General features: G+C 31.0%; 1 protein-coding gene and 1 pseudogene across 1 annotated transcript; one reads left to right on the top strand and one right to left on the bottom strand.

Moving 5' to 3' along the window:
• Window positions 1-6,299: 6,299 nt before the first annotated feature.
• Window positions 6,300-9,347, bottom strand: LOC106300754 (polycomb group protein VERNALIZATION 2-like). Its single transcript, XM_013736964.1, has 13 exons — window positions 9,324-9,347; window positions 9,015-9,140; window positions 8,794-8,849; window positions 8,648-8,715; window positions 8,492-8,544; window positions 8,283-8,336; window positions 8,133-8,192; window positions 8,003-8,046; window positions 7,781-7,911; window positions 7,529-7,683; window positions 7,053-7,132; window positions 6,782-6,871; window positions 6,300-6,690 (listed from the first exon to the last, which is right to left on the bottom strand). Exons 2-13 carry the CDS (start codon window positions 9,123-9,125, stop codon window positions 6,300-6,302), a joined length of 1,293 nt encoding a protein of 430 aa, XP_013592418.1. The 5' UTR covers window positions 9,126-9,140; window positions 9,324-9,347.
• A 6,599-nt stretch (window positions 9,348-15,946) lies between these two features.
• Window positions 15,947-18,214, top strand: LOC106332754 (annotated as a pseudogene).
• Window positions 18,215-19,460: the final 1,246 nt, after the last annotated feature.

Raw genomic sequence — 19,460 nt, 5'->3', positions numbered from 1 at the left:
CTAGAAATGACAAGATATATTCCAATAAGGATGCTAATCCACAGGAGATTTTAAGGTTGGCAGAGGTGGAAAGTAGGATGTGGACAGAGGCTCAGCTAATCGTTAAGGCTCCTACAGAGAATTCCTATACTGGGAATGCACATCATTCGGAGTCTCTAGCCCTGGAAGATTCTAGAGTTTGTTATATTGATGGCGCTTGGAAAGAGGGTGATAAGTTCACAGGACAAGGGTGGTTTTGTAGAAAGAGTGGATCAACAGAGGTCATGATAGGGGCGATGAATCTTCGTAGAAGTTTATCACCTCTCCATGCTGAATGTGAAGCACTAATCTGGACAATGTAATGCATGAAGACCCTAAAATCATATTTAGGAACAAAAAACCAATATTCCGCGAGAAGCGCGGACACCCCTTAGTTATATATATATTCTGGCGCTTAAAGCCTATGCTTTACAGACTTTCGCCGAGGGCCGGCCCTGTTTGGGTTCACCCCCTAGGGTGAACATGTAGGTTCACCAACCAATTGTATTTTGCTATTTCATATTTCATATATTTTAAAACGAAAACAAAATAATAAATATTTCCCAAGTTATATATGGTTTTAAAATATATAAAGTAAAAATAAATAAAAAATAGTAGTAGTTGCATAAATATGATTTTTAAAAATATTTCTAATGCTGTCAGCAAAACACTAAAGCCTAAATACAGAATCCTAAACCTTTGGGTAAACCCTAAACCATTAGATAAATCTTAAATCGTAAATCATAAATACTAAACACTAAATCTTTAAAACACTAAACACTAAACACTTATTCATAAACCCTAAACCCTTGGATAAATCCTAAACCCTGGAGTTTATGGTTTACCCAAGGGTTTATGGTTTACCTAAGGGTTTAGGGTTGAGAGTTTAGTGTTTTACATACGGCGTTAGAAATATTTTTTAAACAAAAATCAGTTCTTTTTTGCAACTAAACTATTTTTTATTTATTTTTACCTTTTATTTTAAAAACATAATATAACTAGACAAATACTTTTTTTTTTAGATATGGAATATGAAATAGCAAAATACTATTGGTTGGTCAACTTACAGGTTTACCCTATAGGTTGAACCCAAGAAAAACCTTTTTACAAATATCTCATTATCTAATTTTTTTTCGATTGATGGAACTCGAACCAAAACCACAGTGTACTTAATCAAAATAGCTTCTTAATTTGTATGCAATTACAGTAAGAATAAAATGAGATAAAAATTATCATTATAATGTACAAATGCAAAAATTATACAATTTTCTAAGAACAATTTTTTTGTTGGGCAACTTATTAGATATATAATTAAAGATTAGGCCCAAAAAATACTTAGCACTACATTTAAAATACACATTAAGCATAGGAGGGAAGCTTACATTTGTTTCTGAAAAAAAAAACAGCATGTTTCGCATTGTTCTAAGCTAAGATTTTGCTTACTGAATTCAGCACATACTGATTGTGTACACAAATTCGAAGGTAGGTTATTTGGAAGACGTTTATTGATGATCGAAGAGATAACTACAAAGAGTTTAGCATATATCTTATGAAAAGATGGTGTATTCAAAAGAAACTCCAACATTGTGCCAAAATCGAGTGTTTTGTCAATGCTTTCTTCGATCTTCGGCCTTGTCTTTATATACTCTGTTTGACCCAAAAACGGTGTTTATGCTGGTGATGTTTGTTGGAATCATACAATAAAGAATCTAAGGATAATGATTAGATTCTTGAGGTTTAGGAGAAATCTTGAAAGAATTAAATAAGAAATGAACATCAAAAAGAGTTTATTGATCAAAGATTGTATTACAAGAATGGTTTCTAGCGTAAAGTAATCTAAGAATTCATAAACCCTTTGTAAGAATTGTTCTAAGTCTAAAATGGAGAAGAGAAGATCGTTTCTAATAAGGAGATAATTTCTTATTTATAAAAGAAAGATGGATAGGGTTTCATAAGGAAGTGGACCTAATTAAGTGTCTAATGGGCCTTGAGATGATGTAAATCCACCCCCAACTTACTAGGCGTCTTTGCCTTTTCTGCCTCCAAGTAGGTGTAAATTCTGGCCGGCTTTACTCTACTGAGACGGATTCTATTTACTTGATGAGTTTTATCTGAAGGATATAATCCATCTTCAACAGATTGCAATCACTGTAGAAGAGGAGAAAGTGAAGATTCTTCTGTTGCGTTCTTTCCGCAAGAGGCATATGATAACCTGAAAGAGTAGTCTAACAACCACTCCATTTGGTGAGAGTTTCAGGGAGTTGTCGTTTGAAATAACGAAAACCACATAATGACTAATTCATAGTTGTTGACTATGTTTCACCCAGACGGATACGAGACAGGGATGGGAGCGGAGACGGAAACAACAACTAAAAAATTATAAATACGGGTACAGCATATATATTAGTAAAATATATAAGAAAAAATTATCAAATCATAAGTCTAAAACAAAACAATACTTAAACACAAAATCATCTTATTTACCATATATCAATTTTGCCATCTAAACATAAGAAAAAAAAAAACAGAAAAAAACTTTAGTAGGGAACAAGTTTTAGTCCAATTCTGAGGAGTGAGGGAGTTGATCTGTAAAAGGCTTTCAAGCGAAAGCTTGTTCCTTTAGCTCATGTCTTAAGTCTTTTGAGCCAAACTTGTTATGTTCCAATCAAGCAACATTGAAGTGACCGTAAAACGCAATTAGACAAGCATTACGTTCCAAGGAAACTAGTTTCGCTCAACAACTAATTTCTCTTAACGGCTTGGGGCCGTCTTCCCATGATGTCCCTGTGGTGTCCCCCTCCCCAAAACGTTTCCGGTATTTTTATGTTAACTAAACAGAGGTTCCGTGCTTCATACGTCGTTGAAAACGGTTACCAGCTGCGGTAAAAGACCATAGATCTGAATTAGATGACGGAAAATACCAAATCCTTTCTCTTGTTGCATACTTTACGTAGGCTTCAAATGAAATGAAAATTGTCTAAGCCCTTCAGGACCCGTAACATATATTAAAGACCCTAATCTGTCCAATAATCATGCCAAAGTGACACCATTATTACCAGCCTTACAACGCAATAGATCCACAAGAAAAATCTTTTGTAGATCATATTAATATAAAATGTATCTTCCAAAAACAATAGTATTTATTCTTATGATATTTTAGAAAACATATACACATGTTTTGTTTTTGCATTCATATTGATTTGTAAAAAGAATGAATTTTCGTGATTTAATTAAATGGGAATTTACAGGTTTTATTGCCAACTCATTGTCGCATGAAAATTTACCAAAATAGAAAGTAATCATAATGAAGAAATTCATGAAAATATCTAATAAAGCTTTTCAAATATATTTTTGAATTTATTGGGTGTATTTTATGTTTTATTGCTCTCGTTGATATGCATTTAATCTAGTTTGATCAGGTAGCATTAGTCATCTGAGTGCTACAAAGGCTCATTTCACCACATATGTTAGTCATCAGAAGACATAGATCGTATATGTATGGGGTTTGTTATGGTAGCATCGTAGAAATTTTGATGTATGTTATAGTCTGCACAGGACCAGATCTAATACATGCAATCAGTGTTATTATGGGAAAACCATGAAAAGAACATTTGACAACTGTGAAGAGGGCTTTCTAGTATCTTAAGAGTATATCTGATGTTGGTCTCGTCTATAGAACAGGGATCGGCATCTGGTTACATGTTATTGTGATTCTGATATGTTGGAGATATCTACAGCAGGAATCTTCGGTTGGTTATGTTTTTATTTTGGGTGTTTCTGTTGTTAATTGGAAAATCTTTACATACTGTGACTTTTTTACTACGAAAACATAATATATGACATTAACGGAAGTTGCTAGGGAATGAATGTAATTGGTTGGTTTAATGATCCTGATGTACATCACGATCATACAACATTGTATTGCAACAGTTTGAGTGTTGGTTCATCATGAGAGAATCAGGCATATTGATGTGTGATATCATCTCATGAAGATGAGAAGATGATGACAGTAAAATTGTTGATAATCATGATGATATGTTCATTTAGCCGGTTCTTTACAACAAGTCTAAACATAGTTTGGACTTGTTGAACATCTCAAGATATTAGTGTTGTACAAGAGGACATCTGGTCTGAGAAGACATTTGAGGAAAGAGAGTATGGTAAAGGTGCACTGATAATAGTGCACTATGATACATCTGTTTGGGAGGTTATGTAATGTTTCTACACCATAAGCTTTGTGTTTCGAATCTCTGAGAATTCAAAATTATGCAGTTTAGTAAAGATAAGATTTACAAGAGATCTAAATATGAAACAAAAAGTACCGTCAAACATGAATTGTATATGGCGCTTTAAAGTGGTGCTACCAGACTTCTTTAATATTTTTTTTATAGTTTATAATAAAATAGTTATCCAGCATTAAAAACAATAGTAAAATATATGGAAGTCCCTAATTGGTAAACCACTATAAATCTCGGATCTTTTATGTTTCCTGCAAAATTTATAACTTATCTTTTATGAAAGCAGTTGAAATATGTAAAAAACCATTAAATGTTTTGAATCAACGATCTATTTACCAACGAGAACTATCATATATCATCAGATATCTACCAAACTATGACCTCGTTCTAGTTCTACATGAATTTAAAGTTCTAAACTTATTTCTCCCTAAATCATAAGTTGTAAATTTATTTCTCTCCGAACCAATTATTCAAAGCTTAATAACCCATAGACCATTGTTTTTTTATTGTTTTACTATTAACCAACCAATTTTAACTAGTCAAAACTCTAATTTTTATTTTAAATGATTTATCAAAAATTTAATAAACTATTTTTGATTCCCAGAAAATAAAATTGAATCATCAACATATGTGTATCACGATCTCAAAGAGCATCTCCAACCCATTGCTATTTCCACCTTTATAATAGTAATTAGAGGTGAAATTGGTCTAGTTCACCTCTATTTCTTCTTTTATAATAGAGATCTCTATTTTTTTTACTCTATTTATAGAGAAAAAAATAACATTTATTTATTTTTTACTCTACATTTATAGATTGCTATTTTAGAGAAATACATTGGAGCATATCTCATCTTCTCTATTTTATATAGAAGTGAAAATAGCAAAATATGATCTAACACCTACTCTCTCCATCCTCCCTCCGTAGTCACCAATGAGGCAATGAGGAGTAACCTCAACCCAGTCGCAATCGCTACTCCTACGCCGCCTCAAACCTCCACTCTTCCCACATCTCTCCCTTCCGCTGCCAGATCTAACCAAGTTCATAACAGTCTGTGAGAGAGACGAGGATGGCTGAGATTAGGGATGTGAGAGACGAGTCGAAGTCGGAATTGAGATTTGAGAGAGCGGTGAAACCGGTATAAAACTCGTATAGTTTTGTTCGTATGCCATTTAACATTGAAGAATTTGATTGAGTGTGATAGTAAAATCAATAAGGATATTGCTTTGATTGCTCTCTTGATGACTTAATGGGTTTGACGAGAAAGAGAACAAATTTGTCTGAGAATTATGTTTGATGAATCAATTATATGGCTTACGTAAAGTTATTGAGATGTTCGTTTGAGATCGAACGAAGGAGTGGATGTTCATGAATCAATTCTTTTCTGAGAATCTTATTTTTGCTCATTAATTTTTTTTTGATAAAACAAAATTTTTAAATAAAAATTAAGAGTTTTGATTGATTTAACTGGTTTATAATTGGTTGGCTAATAGTAAACCAATAAAAACCATAGTCTATAAATTATTAAGTTTTGAATAATTGATTTGGAGAGAAATAAATTTACGACTTTTGTTTCAGGGAAAAATAAGTTTAGAACTTTAAATTCATGGAGAACTAGAACGAAATCATAGTTTGGTACCTATCTGATGCTATATAATAGTTGGGAAATAGATCGTTGACCCAAATGTTTTAGTTAAAGTTTAGTGCTATCTATGTAGCCAATTATCAATAATGAACAAAATGGGATATAAAATCTTTCTATAGACATTTATATTCCTAATACATTTCCATATATGATGGTATAGCATAGCTTTATTATCACAAAATTGATTAGATATCAACAAGTTGATAGTTTTCTGGAAAAACTAAATTTCTTTGTTATTTTTTTCACAGTATTGCTTGGTCAGAAAATACCTTGCCAGAAATAGAACAATAAAGATGAATAAAACTAGAAGAAGAAAAATAAGTAAAAGAAAGAAGAAACAAATTTTGTTTAATGTCTCCATCAGTTTGAAGATTAAAAAGTCTACATTGTCCTAAACAATTTAGAGAGATAAAGAGAGAGAGAGATATGAACTGTCATTGACATCCTCGTCAGCATCCATCACATCGTTTCTATTTAGGTCAATGCCACGATCCACATTGCTAGGGTTAACATTCATCGTAAGGTTCAGGTCAATGCCACGATCCACATTGTTATTGTTAACATCCATCGCAGTGTTCCTCCCTAGGCCAATGCCAAGATCCACTCCGTTATGGTCAACATCCATCGTATCATTTCTGTTGAGGTCAATACCATAATCTACACTGTTATTGTTGTTGGTGTTGACTGAATGATCATCTTCGCTATCCTCAATTATGAGATTGCACTTATTGATGGTGACAGCGTCTACAAGCCCATAATCCCACAGTTTGATCATAAACATTCTCCAGCATCTGAATGTTTTTGAAACACAAACGTTGTTATTTTCTTTAATTTTTTATTTGTACGTCTGTATATATATTATATATACGAGAGGAAATTTACGAGTGGAGTGGTTTGGATTCGATAAACTCTTTCTTGTGAAACTTTGAAAACGCTTCACATGCCCAAGGAACCTGACCATCAGTGATCACCCTGAAACCAGAAACATTAAGAGATGGAATCTAAGACATATATTCTTGTGGACTAATCTATTCAAGATTATGTGGATATATTAGACCAGTTATTCTTTAGATAGCATGAACCTCGCATTAAACATGCGCCTATCGTATGATTGTGTGTATGTGTGCATTCAAGAGTAAGAAAAGTATATTACCTTTGATATCTTACAAATGAGTTCCAAAGATGCATGAAATCTTTTTCAGTCGGGCTCACATCCTCCAAATCATCAATCATCTGCAGCATTTTTTAAAGTGTTCAAAAGCCATTAGCATGTTACGTTGTATACCATAATCTTTTTCGTTGTTTATTTAATGAGTGCGGAAAGAAATCATGGAATACATGATGATATTCGAAGTCTGCAACTTCATCATCGACTTCATCGTCGCTGTCTTGATCAGACATTACTTCCTCAAGAGTCATTGGCTTTGTCCCACAAACATGCAGTTTTTTGTTAGTAACAGTAGAATATAGACCACATGGGGTCCATGGGGATACAAACAGAAGCATATATACAAACTTGAACAAGAACAATCAAACTAGAGTATCGTGAACTGGGGCCAACTACACTTTGAAAATATATCATAACGTGCAATTCAAAGAAGAAGTCGGTGATGGAACTGATTGATTCACCTGAAGTGTGCGAGAATGATAGAACTGGCGTGTCTGGAGAAGTGAGATGCTGGAAGAAAAATTCTCAGTCTTAGCAGCAGGGCCCTCAGATTCTCTAGCACCAGAGCCAGAAGATTGACCTATGTCTGGTACATTCATCATTGCCACAGGATTTCCTAAACATTTGTAAATCAGTTATGGACTGAGAAATCAAGACACTATATCAAGCGCAAAGCCGAAAAGGTATACCACCAGGACAAGAAGAGCTATTACCATTGTTCAGCAGGGAGGTTCCAGTTTCTGTGTCATCGGCTAAAAAGGGAGGATCCATTGGTAAAATGGTTACATTAAGCCGCTTGGGGATATTTCTACCACCTACTTGTGTACGCTTGAAAGGTTTTGAGCTGCAAAACATTATGGTTGGGTTTATAAAGAGGTATCGACAAGATTAAAGGAAGCAGTTGCTGCTATCAATTAAGAGCTTCTGAAAGATACCAAAAGGAGAGATCCCCAAATTTTTCTCGAATGTTTCGTTGGTCCTGGTGTAAAAAAAAAGATGGAATATCAACTAATATTTTAAACAGTTGTAGGGTTTTCTCAAATTGCCAAGTTTATAGAAAATGACCTTGGTTTTGAAAGCATCAAGTCTTACAGAGACATTAACTGTCTGGTTTTCTTCAGAAGTCTACAATAGGAAAGACACTCTTTTACTATAATTTCATATATAAACAAAAAAAACATAGCAAAACAAGAGAGTTCCATAAGAACCACATACCATGAACTCAAATTCAAGTAATTCATGAAATGAATTCAAATGAAGTTGCAGCCCCTGCACACATACACAAGAAACAATAGATTGTAAACTCCATCTGGAACACGTTTTCTCAGATAAACAAGAACACAACATATGCAACCGCAGATTGCAAAGTAGCATAAAATGAAACGGCATGTATTAATTAGGCCTCCGTAGAAATAGTTGCACACCTTGAAGTTAGCACATAGCATATAGCAAAAGGGACAAGAGCAATTCTTCGTAACTGCACCACAATATATACATAAAAATAACAAAAATAAAATAAAACTAGATAAACATAAAGAGAGAGTGACATGGAATTACAGGAAGAACAGAAACTAACTGACCTTGAGTTTTCTGCACTGTGTTATCAAAGTCCTTAAAGTTGAAAACTACCATCCCAGCAGATGCGGACCTAACAAAAAAAAGACACAAAAATGTAAGTGCATACCATGAAACATAGAAGTATTGGAGACAACAAGAAGTCTCATACCTTGTCTCGCCCTTTTCTTGATTTTTGTAGTTCAAGTTTCTCCGAAGAAACCGTGGCTGCATAAACACAGATTAAGAAAACATTAGACGCAAAAAACACACATTCGCCATGAGACAGACTAGAAATCAGCTTAATGCAAAACCTAAATTACACATGAGATGATAGAGAAAAGTTGAAATTTGTTAACAAAATGGACCAGAGAAAGGAAAGCAATTCATTACTTTGCTTGGAGAGTGACATAGAAGCATGTCGTATAGACGAACAGGCTTCAAATACATCCAGTGTTTCTCGCCATCATGTGATGATTTAGCTTGGCTGTCTTCCTGACTCATTCTCGAATGAAGTTTCTGCAGTAGAGAAACAAACAACAAACGCATTGAATCTAAGAAGGCAATCTACGAATCAAAGACTACAACAAGAAATCAAGATCTAAGAGATGAAAATTCAAATATAAAAGATATTATCAACATTTTAGACAATAGGAGAGAAAGCTAGAGTAATATGAGAGGCTGCAGAGAGAAAGTAAAGACCTGATCGGAGAGAGTAGGATGTGTTCGAAGAAGAAGAGAGGTAGAGAGAGATACATATGATGAGGATGAGAATGAACTTAAAGACGTATGACCACGCCAAATTCAATGTTTCTCTTTGGTCTTTCTTCTCTGAGATTCTTTTCATTTGACTTTGTATTTTACGGTATTTGTTTCCTTTAGATTACCTTATAATTAATTAGCCACTGTAAAATGATAGTAATAAAAAATTGTTTTCCTATATACTACAGATTTTATACCTATTATATTATGATAGTAACAAAACAAAATAAAACTATTTTCATATAACTAAAAATATTTTAAAACATGTATTCTATATTTTTACTTTTGTAATTAATTATTATATTGTATTATGAGTAATAAAATAAAAAATTCGATTTTTCTACATACCACAATTTTAATCATATTTCCCTATTTATATCCTTTTATAACTATTATTTTATTATACTAGAAAACTGAACATGTATCTTATCATGGTTTAACGATAAATATGACTTAATACGATTAGAAAACAAATGCAAGCCGGAAAAAATCAGTGATGGAAATCAACCACTTGTCGCTGTTTTAATGCCCTTTTGTTGAGAAGTTTTTATCTCTCTAAAATATTTATACTCTTGTTATGAATAAATATGATTTCTTCTCCTTGCAATGTCTCATATATACAAACAATTAAGAGATATTATGTTCAATGAAGAATCACATATATTCAAGAAGATTTGCGTATGTTCACATACATTCAACAAAGAATTGTGTGTATGTTCGTTTATTGTGCTATTTATATAACAATTAGTTAATCAAACCGGTTTGGTATGCTGCATAATATGGGCGCAAACCAAACATAAATTAGAAAAAAAAATCCACAAGAGGTGGCAACAAACCAGTTCGATGTCTCATGCAAGGGAGATCAAAGTTGTACCATATCAACTGTGAGATTGGAGATAACAAAAATGCAGAGAGAAATATTTCTACGAAGGAATGATGAAGATGATAAAATGAAGGGTAAAATCCAGATATCTCACTAATTTGAAAATAAAGGTGGTGTTCATGAGAAATTAAGAGGTCTCTCACGACATATTTGCCTCTCTCATTCTGATGCCATTGTAAAATATCTAAATTCAGAAGTGTATAAACCGAACACATACCTTAGCATAGAGATGAATATGATTTAGTGCGTTTATATATAAGAGTCGGGAAGAAATCAGATATGGAAATCAACCACTTGTCCCCGTTAAAGTACTTTTTTCTTGATTCCTCAGAGTTTTCTCTCTCTAAAATATCTGTACTCTCTATCTCTCTCTTTAGAAATATTCTTGTTATGAACAATTGTAACTTCTTCTCCTTGCAATATATCATATATATATAACTGAGAAACACTATGTTAGGAGTCACATATGTTCAATGAATAATCACATATATTTTATGAAGAATTTCATATGTTCACATATATTCAAAGAAGAATTGTGTATATTCGTTTATGGAGCTCTTCATATAACTATTGGTAATCAAACCGGTTCGGAATGCTGCCTAATATAGGCGAAAAATTTCATAACCTAATAACAAACTATAAACCAATAATAAATTGTGGTAAACTCAACAGTTGGATTAACTTTTTGTCCTACAAAAATGATTACGCCAACGAAGAGCAAAATATGTTTGATATTATATATAGACAATGATGGTGGTGTGCATTTAAGATAACAAAACACTTCAATGTATCTATTAAATAAAAGTGCTTTGTTCAGAAAAATAAATAGGAATGTGAAAGGATATATAGGTCTTTTATGTATTAAAAGAAGCATGTGAAAAGGCAGATTGTACGGAAATTTAAAGAGATATGTGAAAGGATGTGTCGTTCAAAAATTAAAAGGGACGTATGAAAGGCTGTATTGTTCAGAAAAAAAGAGGCATGTAAAATGGTACATCAAAGATGGATACATACTTTGCTAAAACAATTTGATGACGTCGAATCTTATAAACGAAAAAGAGCTTGTCCATAGATTACAAAATTGTGATAAACTCAACCAGAAGATAAAAAAAAATTCTATAAAATGATGACGGCGGGAAACAAAAACATATTTGCTATTATATATAGTATATTCTATAATGATAATAATAAAACAAAAATATTTTTTTCATGTATATTACCTTTTATATTATTCAACGTGTTATTTGCAAATAAACAACGTTTTATGATGCAAATAAAACAACATATTATTTTCGATGCGATGATTATTGCTTAAGATGTGGAGAACCTGAAGAAATTGTTACTCATGCCTATTCGAATGCCCACCAGTTTTACAAGCAAGGTCACTATCAACAATTCCATGTAGCCAATACATCTTTCCAATAACGAGTATCTATGCCAATATCGACTACTTTTTCTTGAGAAAAAATAGCATTGAGGAACCAAAATTAGATAGAGATCTTATCACTGGATAATAAGGTATACATGAAAGTCTCAAAATGATAAAATCTTTATGGGATAAACAGAAATTATTTGTAACTAATACGATATGCAAAAAGCGAATGAGACGATACCCCCATCTCCACAAGAACATCCAATAAAAGAACCACAAGTCTTAAGATAGAGTAATATCTGCATGATATATGGCTCATGGACCTCTACAACTCAGTTTAGTGGACGTGGATGAGTTTGGATAGATGGCTTGGGGAAGATTCAACTTTTGGGGACGCATAAATTAAGAAGGCGGGAGGCTGCTTTACATACAGAAGTGGAAGCACTGCGGTGACCATGGACATTCGACATGCCAAAGCTTTTGAATGGAGTATAAGGATCTGATTGCAATGATAAATGATCCTCATGAATGGCCAAATTTTTTTACTATAATTAGAGGTGATAAAGACTCTTCAGATATGCTTTCTGGACTTCAAGATCTCTCACATCCCAAGAGCGCAAAATGAGATTTCTGATTTTTTTTGCTACGATAGTAAGGTGTTTCGATAGAGAGCTTTGTTATTGTTTTTTTTTTATTTCGGTCTGATTACCCAGACCACTTCAATTTTGAGTAATAAAATAGTCGTTTGTCGTTAAAAAAAAAACAACTAACTAAAACCTAATCTCCAGCAACCGAAAGTTGAAGGGGCGGAGGCAATTAAGGAACAGTGGGGTCATAAAATATGTATCTTTTTGTTTTAAAACAATTACTAGATTTCGACCCGCACGGTTATTTTCATTTTATATACATAAATATTTTTTTTACATCATTTATGGTATATTTATTTATTAAAAAAATTAATATATGCATTAAAAACATATTACAAATTATTTTTGTATTAAATTTAAATTCAGTTTTGACCCAACGACCTTCAAAACTAAGTTTTCTATTAGCAATATTTTTACATTTATTTATTTCAGATAATATATTATTATATATACAAAAGTCGAAGATATGTCGATTTTTATGCATGTATATATAGTTTTTGAATGTTAAGTCGTTATATCATCGTATTATATTTTTAGCATAAATATTTTATATTTATAAAAACTGTTTTTACAAATTTGTCAATTTATTATAATGTTATCATATTTAGTTCAATATAATAATCTCATTTAATATGAACTATTATTATTATAAAATGATAAAAACGTAATTTTTTATTTTATAAATGATAACTAAACATATGTATATATTAATGCATAATAATAGTTCATTGCTAATTACGAAATTAGTTGAAATATTTACATAAAAATTTTGAAAATTAGATAATGTTATAATATTTTCAAAAGATTTTTTTAAAAAATTATATATATATATATATGTATATATTTATTTATATTTATATTTAAAATAAAAAGATATCATGCATAAATGATTTGTATTATTAACTTTGATGAAATACATGTTAATTTATATATGTGTATTATATAGTTTTCTAATATTAACACGTGTTACCTACATATTACATTTCGAATATAAATACTTACAAAAAATAAAATATATAAATTTAACAATTTAATATAATTTAATCATATTTAGCACAATATAATAATTAATAATTTCTCTTAAAATGATTGATTATGATTATATAATTGATAAAATGATAGAATTTATATTTTTAATATTCTAAAATATATAAATGTATAATATTATTTCATAACTAATTTCGAAATTAATGAAAATATTAACATATAATTTTTGAAAATTAAGATCTTGTTAAAATCTTTTAAACAGACTTGTTAGAACTTTTAAAATATATATTTATATTTAAAATAAAAAGATATCAAAAGATATTGTGATTAACATAGTTCAAAGATACTATATATTGTTAGTCTTAATAAAATATATTTAATAAAAAAAATAAAGGATGGTCCAAATTATAAAACAATACATGAAAGAATTCATTACTTCTATTTTAATAATATACTATAATTAGAAATTTTAAGAAAATAGTATACAATGTTTTTTTATATCTTATAATAAAATCTTAACTAACATTAATTTATAATAATATTAGAGTAATAATCACTAAATTAATCAATGATTCATTTTATAATAATATTTAAAATATCTAATAAGATTTTGTAGATTTTTTTCTCACCATATTTTTATAATTAAAAAATAAGACAATTTTATAGGTGAGTTGTTATATATGTCAATTATTTAAGATGTGATATCTTAATGATGTCATAATGTTAATTAGAATTAAATGAAATATAATTTTCTAGGGAAGGTCCATTTTAAAAAAAATCACACATGAAGAGAAGTTGTGACTTCTGTTTTAATATAATGAATATTGATCCCATTTAAAATAAAATTTGATCCCACAAAATAATTCTGAGTTTCGGTATAAAAACTTTCTGGCTCCGTCTGACGATTCAACATGAAAGGATTTATATAAAAGGAATTATGGTAGACATTTTTATCGAAGGCTTTTATATTAAATTTTAAGGAAAATTAAAAGAGCAACAAGAAGAGAAAGACAAAGCAAGGGGGAATTAAAATAGATGGAAGAAATGGGGAATGGTCAGATTGGGCTGATAGCACAACTGAACAAAAACAGAAGATGTAGAGGATTAAATAACGTAGACCAAATGCTACCACAGTTCTTTAGGAAAGTGAACTTATTTCAGATGACAATGAAGACCTTCCTCAAAGTAGACAGCTCCGAGTGAGACAAACCGCAGTGGAAGCACGAGCTTCACTCCTTCCACAATTCATAAATAATCCCATGCCAAATCTTCAGAATTGTTAATGTTAAAAAAAAAGCTGCGGAATAGCAACCTAGTTGACATTGTCCTGATCACGTTAGGAAGCAAAATGGTGATAGCCAGTACCGGTCTGGAGTTGTGGAAGACCAAAAGCTAATTATAAAAAAAGGCTCAAATGACAAAGTCAAGGATCAAACTTGGGATATTGGGTAACCAACAAAGCTGCTTATACCACTAGACTATAGGTGACATTTTATAAAATCAGGGTCAGAAATAATTGTATAGGATTTAGGGCAGGAGCAGCTATTATTTAATGGCTTCCTCCAAGGGTTGGCCCTGGTGATAGCCTCCCAAACAAAGGCGCATTTTGAAGGCGCAAATACGAGGTAAAATTAAAATTTGTTGTAATTGTTATATATTGTAACATTAAACCAGTTTGATAAATGTGTGTTCTCTTTGTATAGAATAGAGTATGAATTTTAATCTTTTTGACATATATATGTCATTCATAATATGACATTAGTATGCATATAGATGATAAAAGTGTGTTCATGTTTAATGTATTTCATATATATAATGTTCGTCCATTTATGGTTGGATGTAAAACTTTATATATAGTGATTAATGCACCAATTGGGTATAGTTTTTAAATATTAAAATGAAATAGTTTTTTTAACTCAATGGAATATATACAACGTAATAATAGTTGACTAACTCTTTATATATATGATATGTAAAGAGGTTAAATGTTTCATATATGAAAGGGGGTGTAAATTAAAATTTAACAATTAATAAAAATATTAGATTAATGTTAAAAATTATTGACACAAATTATAATGTTACATAATAGAAGCATTTAGAGTTGTGTCCTCTAAGAAGTTTAAATAAAAAAATCACACATGTAATAAGTCATGATTTATGTGTTTAATAAATAAGATATTTTTATTTTAAAATTTAAATAGAAATGGATATTTCTTTCCAATAAAATCTTTTTAAAATCTTTGTAAAATGTATTTTTTGAAAACTAATAAATTTAAGTTGTTATTATCATTAAATATTTTACATAGTTTTAAATTTTCTTTTATAATCAAAACTAGATTTAATTTAAATTTTTGATTATATTTTATGATAACATTTAAATTAATAAATTTTCGGAAATAAAATTTAAAATAATTCTGATTTTTTTTTAAAAGATATTGTTAGAATTTTCTTAAACAGATATTTATTTTATTTTAAATAAAAAATAAAGATATTATATGTATATTTGATAAAAAAAATTAAATAACTGTCCAACTTAAAATATCACACTTGAAATGAAGTTATGACTTCTATTTTAATAGAATAGATTGACATGAAATAGATGAAACACTTCAAGGGAAGTAGACTTGCTTTCAGAATATAGTGACAAGTTTCAGTTATATAGATTTTCTTTTAGATGAAGATGTCTGATCTTCCAAGGGATATGGCTGAGGAGGTGCTCTGTCGAATTTCCAGTGACATCTCTGAGACCTGTCCGATCTACTTGCAAAAAGTGGAACAGGTTGTCCAAATGTGGCGTATTTGCAAAGAAGCACCTTGCTCATCAAGCAAAAGTAGCAGAAGAAGCAAAGGGCCCTCTTGTGGTCATGTTGATGGATTATAGGGTTTATTTGATAAGATTCAATCTTTCCAACATCAACAACAACGTTGAATCATGTGTAAAGCGTGAAGCTAAACTTATTGGCCCAGACGGTTCAGATCAAATCGATGTGTGTGAAATCTTTTTCATTGCGACGGTTTATTGTTATGCATTCCCAAAGACCCATCTAGGCTCGTTGTTTGGAACCCTTATTGGACAACTATATGTATGCTCTCGGGTACTTACAGCCTGACTACTTAATTGCCACTTACAGCCTGACTACTTAGTGGACAACTATATGTATGCTCTCGGGTACGACAGTAGCAGTAATTCCCAGTCTTGAGATTTAGTTATTTTCCCACTATGTTTGTTGAGTTCAAAATCTACGAATTCAGTTCTGATTCATGGAGGATTCTTGATCTCCTTCCACGAGACTGGATGATAGGATATGGTTAACGTGGCCTATCTTTAAAGGGAAATACTTACTGGTTTGCTTCAGAAACACGGTCTAAGAATAGTTTCTTAGTCTGTTTTGATTCTTTCGGGTTGATTGGTTGGTTGGTGCCCTACTTTTTAATACAATGGTTACACTATTAAATTGTATACCTCGCTTCTTCTTTCCACCGGTCTTGCTCTTGCTGCTACACAAGAATCAAGTCCAAGAACTGATTAGTGTTCCTTACATATTTATAATATATACATATTTAAAAATATAACAACATAAGTGACAAACATTCTGCGCGGGTATATCGCTAGTTGTGAATAAAAGAGGGATCCAAATGGAAGCCATGAAATGCATTTGATGTAGGGGAGGTGAATATAAATTAAATGGTGGCAGTACGTGATCAGAGCATAAAGAAAACAGAGAATAAACATGTTATCAAATTGCTGCCGGATTTTAAACAAAAAAACGAAAAAAATTATTGAAAGATAATGAACCAATAGATATTGAAGATTACTTCTCCGTTTTTCTCTTCTAAAATTTTAACTGGTTTTTGATATTGTCATTTTTATACATGTGGCATATAATCCAAATTTTGTTGAGAAAACATATTAGTGTTTTTGAGATATTAGTTATATAATTAGGTGCAACTCAAATGCTTAATTTAGTTTTTAACAGAATTTTTTTATTTTAAATATGCATAATTATAGGAAAACGAGACAACAATTTTTGTTCAAAAAAAGAGACATCATATTTTAGCTATATTTTCATAAAATAATTTAATAAATTCAAATACTTAAGGTTAGTTTAAAATTTATTTTAAATTAATTTATTTTAAATTAATCTTATGAAATTTTACTATGAAAAAACTGTTGTATTTTTTATAAAAAACTATTTTTCTAAATTTTTGGTATTCAAATAAGGGGAATTGCCAAAAATAGCACTTTGAAAATACAATTTTTCATTTCTACATTAATCAACTTTACCATTAAATTTTAATTGGCAAAGTATCTTTATACCCCTAACTAATTAAACCCAAGACTAACTCTTCTCTCCTACATCTCACGATAATTTAAATCTCATCATCTCAGATTCAAATCGGCGTTGACGAATTCTGTCGGTGACGAGTTCTCCGGTGAGATCGGACGACGCTGCAGAGTTGTCCGGCGAGATCCGACGAAGCTACGGCGAGATCCGACAAAGCTACGGCGAAATTCGACGATGACGAGGAGTTAAAACGTACAAGTCGACAAAAGCTTAAAAGGTACCGGATAATTGATGGTGATCGTCGTCTTTTTGTTTAGTTTTAGCGTGATTTCTCAAAAATCAGTTACAGAGAAGGAAGACGAAGATTTTGACATGAATTTTTTAAATCTCAAGTTTATAAAACCTTATAAATATTTATCAACGAAGAACATATTGCTTATGTATTTATCGATATATCTTGTTGATCTTTCCCACTTTGAGTATTTTTCCCATATTCTTATAATCAGGTTATGATGATCGAAATATGTTGCATATGTGGAGAATGGAAACTAATAAATGGAATTCACTGGGATTTCATAGTGGATGATGAACGAGGATCCTCTTTTAGTATGATTCATGAAGATATCAGCTATAATGCTTTGATTGTGGTTGTTTAGAAGATTTTGGAATTGATGACAACAGAAACAATGTAAATCTTAGCTATGTCTCACCTTCAAAATTAAACTTTGGTACAAAAGAGCTTCCTTGGTACATCATCAAGAGTTAAGGTAAGTAGTAGTATTTATAAAACTAAACCTTGAAATGAGTGTTTGATTCTGATCACAAGCATGGTCCCTGTACAGTCTACAGAGAGGGTTGAAGCAATATATCCCTTGTTGAAGGACATGACTTTTTCACCAGATATACCAGGAGGAAGCAACGCGATGAAACAGATGTTCACTTTTGCCTTGAGATCAGCTAGAAACGGTATTGTTACAGAAAATCATGTTTTAGCCGAGGAAGCTACATCAATCGCTATCTGGTGTGTGTTACAATTTATAAATACTTTTAAATAATTATAAACTCTTATTAATGGATACAGTTTTATAAGAGTTTATAAATAATACACAAAAGAGGTTCTTTGGTACAAAATAGGTTCTTTGGTACAAAAGAGGGTTTTCCATTTTTTTATTAGGAATGATCTCCAAGTGGCCTCTTTTATAAGCAAACATAAAGAAAGTGGAGGACTTCTTCATTTTTGTGCTACAATTTTTGAGGTTAACTCTTTGGTCATGTTTTATTTATAAGGCTTTGTTATTTACTTTGACACAATCACTAGTTTCGTGTTTTTATATTGCAAAAATATATGTACACACTCTCTTTGATTGTGCGAAAACATGTTGTCTATGGTAATGCACTTGAGATATTTAGAACTCCTTTTACATTTTCATAAGGACTTAAAAAATTATTGTATAGAAATTATTGAGTTCATGTTTTTATGCTGCAAATGGAAAGGCATATATCACAATTAATTATGTCAAACATGATACATACACGAAATGACGTTTCTAGTACTCAAGACTTCCTCATTGCTGGAAGTAGCAAAATCTTTGAGGTGTTTATTACAATTTAATACTTTCAAAGACTTATAAAATAATAGTTAAAACTTATTTATTTCATGTTTGAGATTTTATTACATTGTTTACATTTATAAAGACTTATAAAATAATTGTACAATCTTATTAGTTTCATGCTTTTATGTTGCAGATAGAAACACAAAGTCACCACTGATAGTACCAAATATGGTAGAACCCGAGATGAAGTTTTTAGTACACAGATTTGCCTATTCCTGAAAGTAGTAATATTCTTGAGCCATGAAAAAACAAATTATTTATAAGAGTATATAAACCATTTATAAAGGCT

This window comes from Brassica oleracea, chromosome C1 (genome assembly GCF_000695525.1).
Source record: "Brassica oleracea var. oleracea cultivar TO1000 chromosome C1, BOL, whole genome shotgun sequence".
Taxonomy (NCBI): domain Eukaryota; kingdom Viridiplantae; phylum Streptophyta; class Magnoliopsida; order Brassicales; family Brassicaceae; genus Brassica; species Brassica oleracea.
Note: the sequence above shows the minus strand (reverse complement) of the source record. Positions and strands in the feature narration are given on the sequence as shown.

Excerpts from the sequence above, each read along its gene's own strand:
- LOC106300754 (XM_013736964.1), bottom strand. The coding sequence starts at position 9,125 with ATGAGTCAGGAAGACAGCCAAGCTAAATCATCACATGATGGCGAGAAA. Across the intron at positions 8,850-9,014 it reads TATGTCACTCTCCAAGCAAA|CCACGGTTTCTTCGGAGAAA; the intron begins GTAATGAATTGC and ends GTGTTTATGCAG. Across the intron at positions 8,716-8,793 it reads CAAGAAAAGGGCGAGACAAG|GTCCGCATCTGCTGGGATGG; the intron begins GTATGAGACTTC and ends TTTTTTTGTTAG.